General features: G+C 45.5%; 1 protein-coding gene and 1 non-coding gene across 6 annotated transcripts in view; both read left to right on the top strand.

The window, feature by feature from the left end:
- The first annotated feature begins 916 nt into the window (after nucleotides 1–916).
- The window catches only part of TUFT1 (tuftelin 1), a 50,110-nt gene continuing 42,780 nt past the window's right edge, over nucleotides 917–8,246 (top strand). For 3 of the 5 annotated variants that reach the window (XM_027533609.1, XM_027533590.1, XM_027533573.1), the window contains exon 1: nucleotides 918–1,061. In XM_027533609.1, the coding sequence (XP_027389410.1) occupies nucleotides 1,002–1,061 (60 nt within the window). In that variant the 5' untranslated portion in view covers nucleotides 918–1,001. Of the gene's footprint in view, nucleotides 1,062–8,246 lie in introns of all 5 variants that reach the window. The other 2 variants (XM_027533598.1, XM_027533584.1) reach the window with 1 other exon arrangement.
- LOC113890625 lies at nucleotides 3,295–3,425 on the top strand. Its single transcript, XR_003510582.1, has one exon. It is a non-coding gene; the product is annotated as a small nucleolar RNA SNORA11 (small nucleolar RNA).

The following is an 8,246-nucleotide window of genomic DNA, read 5'->3' as shown; positions in this document are numbered from 1 at the left end:
TGCCCACTCAAGAATGGGTCAGACCTCCTCCTGTCTGATGTTCATGAAGATCATAGCCCCATTGAGAAGCCACCTGCCAAGAGCGGTTGGGCTGGAAGAAGTTCCAAGGTCCTGCTTGACCAACCTCTCTTATGGGCCCTTAAGATGCTAACCTGGGCTTAGGGAGCAAATGCCACTGGAAAAATTGAGATTTATCCCTTCCCAAGAATACAAATTCCTTTTAAGGCAATGTGTCCCGCCTCTCCCTTCTATATAAGGGCAGCTTCGATATAATAGCTTCTGCCAAACAAGCCCCACCCATAGCCAAGCTGGCATTGACTTTGGCCTGGGCTTCCTGCCAGGGAAGGGCACTTGCCAGACTGGCTTAGGCCAGTCTGAGTGAGCTGGTCCTGGAAGTCTGTAAGGTTTGCTCAGCTCCACAAACCCTACAGGCTGGCCTATATGTAGGAACAGGAGAATGGAAGACTTTCCCAACTCCTCATCCGCTAGGGGCTGGCAGGGTGATTCTATCTTACAAACACTGGTCTTGGAATTGAAAGGTGAAGCCAAGACTACTGTTTGAGGTACAGCCCATACACGCATATGTGCTTAGTCGCTTAGTCATGTCCTACTCTTTGCGACACTCTGGACTGTAACCCGTCAGGCTCCTCTGTCCATGGGATTTTTCAGGCAAGAATACTGCAGGGGGTTGCCATTTCTTCATATAGGCATAAAATGCTATGCAAAACTTCAGTTAAGCAAATAAGTTGCTCCCAAGCCATAATCCCCACCTCTACGTAAATCAGAGCGAGCTCAGATGGGCGTGTCCTGATACATCTAGACCACGCCTATTGCACAGTTTCGCCCACTCGTTGGCCAATGGCGTATTAGGGGCGTGTCCTGTCTTGCTCCCGCCCTGACGCAACAATACAAGGTGGGGCGGTTCGGCGCGCGCCCGTTTAGTAGGAGCCGGACTGCAGGGCTGAGGGTTGGGCTTTGTGCTGCGACCCCCGCAGGAGAAGATGAACGGGACGCGTAACTGGTGTACCTTGGTGGACGTTCACCCAGAGGGGCAGACCGCGGTAAGTAAAAGCGTTCGCGCTGCCTACCTAGCTTGGTATTCTCGTTTTCGAATTCTTCATTTCCAGTGCCCCGCGAGGAGTTCGCTGACATCACCTGATGCCGCGCTCGGTGTGGTCAGCTCCTCGCGGCGCTTCTCTTTCTTCTACCACTTTGCGGCGGGTAGTGGGGTCAGCAGGATAAAGACTCTTCTGAGGCTCGAGGACACGGGGCTTCCCTGCCCTTTGGGAGGACACTGCGGCTCCTGCCAGGGCCTCGGCGCTGGTCGCCGGTGCGCGCTGCTCAGGGGTCCTATGGGCTGTTAGGTTGTGTCGTAGGAGAATGAGCTCCAGGGACGGGATCCCTGTGCTCTTTTGGACTTCGGTTCCTATCGAGGGGGATTAGGCCTTTCTGTGGGTTCTGGTGACTTCAGGGGCTCTTCAAAGAACTTCGTAGGGCTTTGGGCGAGCAGTAGCAAGACAAAGGATACAAAGTGAAATTCTAGGGCTCGGACTGGAGGGTGGGGTGGTAGAACTCCAAGTACGCGGAGATTGGCCAAGGACTCTTACCTTTTGCTAGGAGGCTGTCTGCTTGGGGTCACCTCTCTGCTATGATTTCTGCTCTTTCCCCCATGCAGGTTTTCCTGCTCCCCTCCTCCCATCGGTCAGCCGATAGCTTCCTGGGACTTTTGGTTGGTTTTGCTTCCGTCTTCAAGCACGGAGCAAGCAGATGGAAGGGATGCCAGAACCTGGGCTGAGAAGGGGAGGGAAGTGACCTGCACGAGTTTCTAGACGGAGTGAGAGTGGGGGAGCGAGGACCCCTTCCCATCTGCTCCAGTGCTAAGCGATCTGCCCAGCTCCCCTCACTCCCTTGGTCTCCTCCCCACCACAGCAGACCGTATGATTTTTCCTCGTACCCTCAGAGGAGGGTAGCTTGTGGCTCTGCTGGGAAACCTAACCCAGAATGAATGTGTGCTATTTCATCAGTTTTCAAGCTATTCTGGAGGAGAATGAAACGGGAGCTAAGGTGATAGGGAGTTTGTATCCCTCCCTTTCCCCCACTGCACTCTGATTCCGTTCTGTCTTCCTGTCTCAGCATGCTCTTGAGATAGAGCTAATCCATCTGCACCTGGATTATGGCTTTTCAAAGTATATTTCAAGTTGAGGGTATAGATGATCACTTAATTCGGCTCACAGTCCCCTCTCCATTTCTGTCCAGGCTGTGAGTGTCTATCACATTACAATTCAAGTATTGCTACTGCCCAACCCCAATACCCCCATCCCTGTCTTCTGTTATTTGCCACTCCCCCAGCTCTGGGACACAGAAGAGATGAGAAGAAAAATCCATCCTCTATTGTGTTAGACCCAAGTCCTTTTCCACATGCTTGCTCACTGTTTTGGAATGGCTGAGGCAAGGAACAGGATATGAGGGAAATAAAGGAGAGGGATGACTAGAGTTTTTGCTTGTTGTAGAAAAGAGATTCAGAGAAGTCTTAAATCTAAGGCATTGGCAGTGTTGAGAATGAATTGACACTCTATCCCTTGATGTTTTGCTGCTTGTCTGGTGGGGCAGAAAGAGTGGATTGGAAAATAGCAAGAAATTCAGACAGTCTCCAGCCATAGATTAGTTTGAAGCTAATCAGAGGCCTCTAGAACAAGAGAGAGACAGAAATTCTCTTTTATTCCTTCTTACCAGGCTGAACTTGAAAGTTATTTGACTTCAAAGGTGGGAATGAAATCACTATTGCCCATATCTGGTGTTGGAGACATTCCTAAGCTCTTACGGAAGAGGAGATGGTAAACAATCAATCAGTCAGGAGACAGGCTTTGTCCTGGATTCCTTTCCTCTGAGCCATCTTGAAGACAGAATTTATGGCTCTGGACAGTCCCCAGGAACCTCTCATATATTCACATTGTTGAATGAGTGCTCAGTGCATGTGCAAAGTGAGTGAGTGAATAAATGAATGAAGAAGTTGTTTCTTTTGGTGTCAGCAGTGCAGACAATTTAATTTTCTGGTGTGTCGTGCTGAGTGTCAGGACCCTGGGACTGTGTTGGTGTTTCTCCAACAACCAGGCCATGTGCCTCAGTGCACCACACATGGTCACTGGAAATACGGCTGCTGCATTCTCTGGGTTGTTTTTATTGTTGGAGGCAGTTGCAGTAGGTACAAGGAGCCAGTGCTTTCCAACTGCTGATCGTAATCACATAGTCACTAAAAATCAACTTAATGGGTCAGAACCAGCCTTAAAAAAGAAATAGATGTGCTCAGAGCAGGAGGCCTGAAGAAATGGCCCCTGTATTTGTAACACACCCTAACAGGGATCTGGGTTCATTGTAACAAGAGGCGCAAAACTTGTGGCCTTCCTGTGAATAAATACCTTACACATGTCCGCCTGCACCTCCACTGGGCAGGGACAGTGGGACAGGGCTCAGTATTGGAAGAAAAGTTGCAGTATTTAGTGGAAGAGCTTGCTACCTACAGCCTGTCTAGCCCGTGCATGGGTGAGCCATGAATGGTCTTATAGTCATAAAAGCTTTGAACCTCTCTTTTAAGGAAAAAAGAAAGAAATTCCAACTGTATGCTCTTCTGGAAATGGTAAAACCATAGAGACAATAAAAAGATCAATGGATGCCAGGAATTTGGGAGGAGAGTGCAGATGAATACACAGAATACAGAAGTTTTTTAGGGCAGTGAAAATACTTTGATAGTATAATGATGGATATATGTCATTATACATTTGTCCAAACCCATGGAAGGTGTAACATACTCACTTGACATAGAGTGAATCTTAAGATGATCTGTGGATCCTGGGTGGTTATGGTGTATCAATATACGTTCATCTTTGGTTAAAAAGTACCATTCTGGTGAATGATGCTGATAATGGCTATGCATGTGTGTGGGGAGGGGGAAATTTCTATATCTTCCTGTCAATTTTGTTACAAACCTAAAACTGCTCTAAAAAACAACAAACTTCTTATTTCTTAAAATAAGAAATAAGAGTTAACAGGCTCAGAGTGTTAGGGTAGACATTTTTGGTGAAACTTTTGTTTCAGTTATATCTTTGTTTACATATTACATATGTGTATGTGTATTTATTTGATTGTGATGTAAAATGTGTTTTTTAAGGCCAAAAAGCTTTGCAAGCCACTGTACTAAATTGTACTGGCAAATAAAAGCACAGATGAACTTCATATTCATTTTTTAAAAGACATTTCCAATAAGTTCTCTTATTATAAACAACAGAGAGTGGCTTCAACTAACTTAAGCAAAAGAGGAATTTATTAGAAGGAAATAGGCAGCTCACAGAATTTAAGCTTAAAAAGTCCAAACCAAGGGAGTCCTGGGGGCTGGGTAAATGAAAGGAGAGAATGGAGGGTTTCTAGTTCTGGGTGCACTGTTTCCAGCTGTGTTAGGTCTTTTTGCCATTCTGTTCAAGATTCCAGGGAGAAAGTGTCATTGGCCCCTTCCCCACTTGGCCAGGGCTTGGGGTTCCTTGATTAACAGGCCCACCAAATTACCCAGTAAAGGAGGGAGATTCTCTGAAACAAAACCCAAGTGCTGTTATCAGTGGAGGAGGATGAAAATTGGTAACAAGAGCAGCAATAGACTTAATTTAAATGATCTCTGATTGTCTTTCTTTTCCTTTTTAAATCATTTTTAATCAAAGGAATGTATGTGTATGATTTTAAAAAGATCTAGTAATATAAAAGGCCTTTAAAAAAAATAGTGAGCAATTCCCTACCTAAGGCTGGCTGAGCAGTAAAAAATCTGCCTGCTGAGGCAGGAGATGCAGATTGTATCCCTGGGTAGAGAAGATCCCCTGGAGAAGGAAATGGCAACCCACTGCAGTATTCTTGCCTGGGAAATCCCATGGACAGAGGAGCCTGGTAGGCTACAGTCCATGGGGTCACAAAAAGTCAGACACGACTTATACTTAGCGACTAAAACAACAGCCACCCAAAACCACCCAAAGTGGAAGTTACCACTCTTAACTCTTAGTTCTGTCTAGTGTTTATAGCCATGTTTCTAAATAGTTTGCTTATCATTTATCAGTTTTAGACATTGTTGACTTCCTGTTGTAGGAATTATAGGAAGGTTTATACTGGCACCTCTTACATGCTTCCTTTCCCTTCTCCCTTCTTCCCAACGAAATTATATCACAGTTTTTGACTAAATTGTGGTTCTATTCATAACATTGCAGTTAAGAGCCTGGTTCTGGGAGTCTGATCCATTGGACTAAGTCAGAGCTTCAGTGTTTGCTTTGTCCAAGATCACTTTGATAGACTATTTTATCTCTTTAGTCTCAGTTTCCTCATTTGTAAAATGGGGATAATAATTACATCGTTTTCATAAGGTTGTGAAGAATGCATATGAAATATGAAGTACAATGCCTGGCGCATGGTAAGTGCTGAGATGTTAGTCATTATTTTCTCTTTGTTACTTACAGCGAGACTGTTTTAACTGCCCCTGGTCAAGGGATGGAGAAAGAACACTCTGGTCTGGTTAAGTTTTGCTCCTTCTCATTATGTTGATGTCTGGTCTTACCTGTTCCTTTCCCCTTTCCTCTGCCAGTGGAGGATCTTGAGGGTCAAAAAGGACGTCTAGATAGACCCAGAGTGAAGACCTGAATAAGCTTGTCTAGTCTCAACTTAGCTGGGACTGTCTTAGAGTGATAGTCAGGGTTCATGTTTTAGCATCCTGTTCTGGGCTCTTTTCCTCCTTCTCCTTTTTCCGAAATCATGGCCAAGGCAGCTGGTGTCCCCTGATGCTCTGGACTCTGATAAGGTCCCTTTAAGCATCCTATCAGTGTTACCCTTCCTTAGAATATTTTCTCCCCACCTCCACCCCCGGACTTCCCTGGTGGCTCAGATGGTAAAGAATCTGCCTGCAATGTGGGAGACCCAAGTTCAGTCCCTGGGTTGGGAAGATCCCTTGGAGAAGGGAATGGCTACCCACTCCACAATTCTTGCCTAGAGAATTCCATGGACAGAGGCTATAGTCTGTGGGGTTGCAGACAGTTGGCCAGGATTGAGCAACTAACACTCCCCTCCACCAGCACCCAGTCCTCTCTACATTTTTTATATTGGTCAGTCTAGCTAAAGAGGTTTTCTCAATATCTAAGTGGATTTGAAATTTTACATCAGCTGCAGTCTGAACCTTTGTCTTTACCCTGAAATTGGTGTCATTCCTTTAGGACTTCAGAATCTGCATTAGTTTAATGCCAAGTCTTTCCTAACTTAGACTTTTTTTTTTTTCCATAAAGTTCTGATTTACTGAAGGCTCACTATAGGCCTCATTTTCATTTTCTTTTTATAATAGCTTTATTGAGGTATAATTCACATGCCATACATATCACTCATTCCATATACAATTCAATGGGTTTTAGTGTAATGACAGAGTTGTACAGTCATCAACACAGCTGATTTCAGAACATATTTCATCACCCCATAAAGAAATCCTGACCCATTAGCAATCACTCCCCATTTTCCTCCAGTAGTCCCTGACCCCAACTAGCAGTCTACTTTCTTTCTCTATGATTTGCCTATTCTAGATACTTTATCTAAATGTAATCATATAATATGTGATCCTTTGTGACTGGCTTCCTCTAGTTAGCATGTTTTTGACCCATGTTGCAACGTGAATCAGCATTTCATTCCTTTTTATGACTGAATGATAAATATTACATTGTACGAAAATATTTTGACATGTTCATCATGGATAAATGTCAATGGGCTTTTGGGTTGTTTCTTTAAAAAAAAATGTTTTGAAATTGGAGTATAGTTGATTTACAGTGCTGTGTTTGTTTCAGGTGTATGGCAAAGCAAATCGCTTATACATATATAAGCGATTTTTTAGAATCACTCTTTTTTAGAATCTTTTCCTATATAGGCCATAACAGTATCGAGTGGAGTTCCCTGTATGACACAATAGCTTCTTACTGGGTTGGTTGTTTCTTCTTTTCTTTTTTTTATGAATAATGCTCTTATGAACATTTGTTGACAAGTTTTTATGTGGACTTATGTTTTAATACCTCTTGGCAAGAAATACCTAGGTTTGGAATTGCTGGGTCAGAATATTTGCATTTTAAAAGAGGATTCTTCTGGAGCCATTGACGTTTACTCCAAAGGAATGAATGAATTCTAAGCCGGTGGCAGCCCTGGCTCTGTGACACCTGGGTGGGGAAAGAAACTCCGGGGCAGAGGAACCACTCAAGTTCTGTGACTGCCTGTTCCTTTCACTCATGAGCTCTGCCACAAGCTCAGCCCGTAAATTCCTCCCCACATCATTCTGTGTCCCCCATTCGTTGCCAGGTTCTCACCTTTAGGAGCACTACGGCTGATGATGTCTCCAAGCCTGCCTGGAATTTGGGGAATGCTGGGCTCTGTGGGAGGATTTGAGAGGGGAGGCTTATGGAGCCACCAGGCATTGGGCGCCGGCGTTTGCCCATACTTCTCGCAGGTGGGAGTGGTGGGGTGGAGTGTGCACCCAGATGGTTTCGGTTCCATACATGTGTACTCAGAGCAGGTGGGACAAGCTTCCTCGCCTGCTGATAATTATGGTATGTGCCTCTTTGGGTCACGATTCAGTCTTGTGAAATACCCTTGTCTCCTAGGGGTGGGGAGGTTTAGTGGAGGGAACAGGTATGTGCCGGGGAGACACTTGGCCCAGATTGAAGCCTGGCCAACAGGGGCAGGAAGAGGAAAAGAAAATAGAGAGGAAGGAAAAGGAAATGGTTTTCTAGGGCTTGGGGGCAAAGAAAGCAAAAATCACAAAGCAAGGTAATCAGAGACTGGAGAAGGGGAAGGGGTGCCCGGGAACTGGGGATTCCAGGCTGGCTGGGCACGAGGTGGGTTTCCTAAATGAAGATTGGCCAAGCAAAAGGGTGTCTTCCTCAGAGTTGAGAGTTCTGGAGCCCACCTCCCTCTCACTGCTGGCCCCTGTGTTTTGCTGTGCCAGCGGTCCAGAGAATGAGAACAGCTGCCCCAATTTAGGGTGCCACCCTAAATCCCTTTTTCTCATTTCACCTCCTAATCACCTTGGTTAGCTCTCTGCGTAGAGCTTGTCCAGCCCATGCCTTTGGGCAGGGAACCAGACAAAAAGCAAACACCTGTTTTGTTGGTTACTCTGTGGGGAGGAGCAGGAATGCAACAAAGGGCCAGCTCTGACCGAGAGAGCCCTGCAAGAGGCAGGACCAAGAGTGCCCTGT

The sequence above is a fragment of the Bos indicus x Bos taurus genome, chromosome 3, assembly GCF_003369695.1.
Source record: "Bos indicus x Bos taurus breed Angus x Brahman F1 hybrid chromosome 3, Bos_hybrid_MaternalHap_v2.0, whole genome shotgun sequence".
Classification (NCBI taxonomy): domain Eukaryota; kingdom Metazoa; phylum Chordata; class Mammalia; order Artiodactyla; family Bovidae; genus Bos; species Bos indicus x Bos taurus.
Note: the sequence above shows the minus strand (reverse complement) of the source record. Positions and strands in the feature narration are given on the sequence as shown.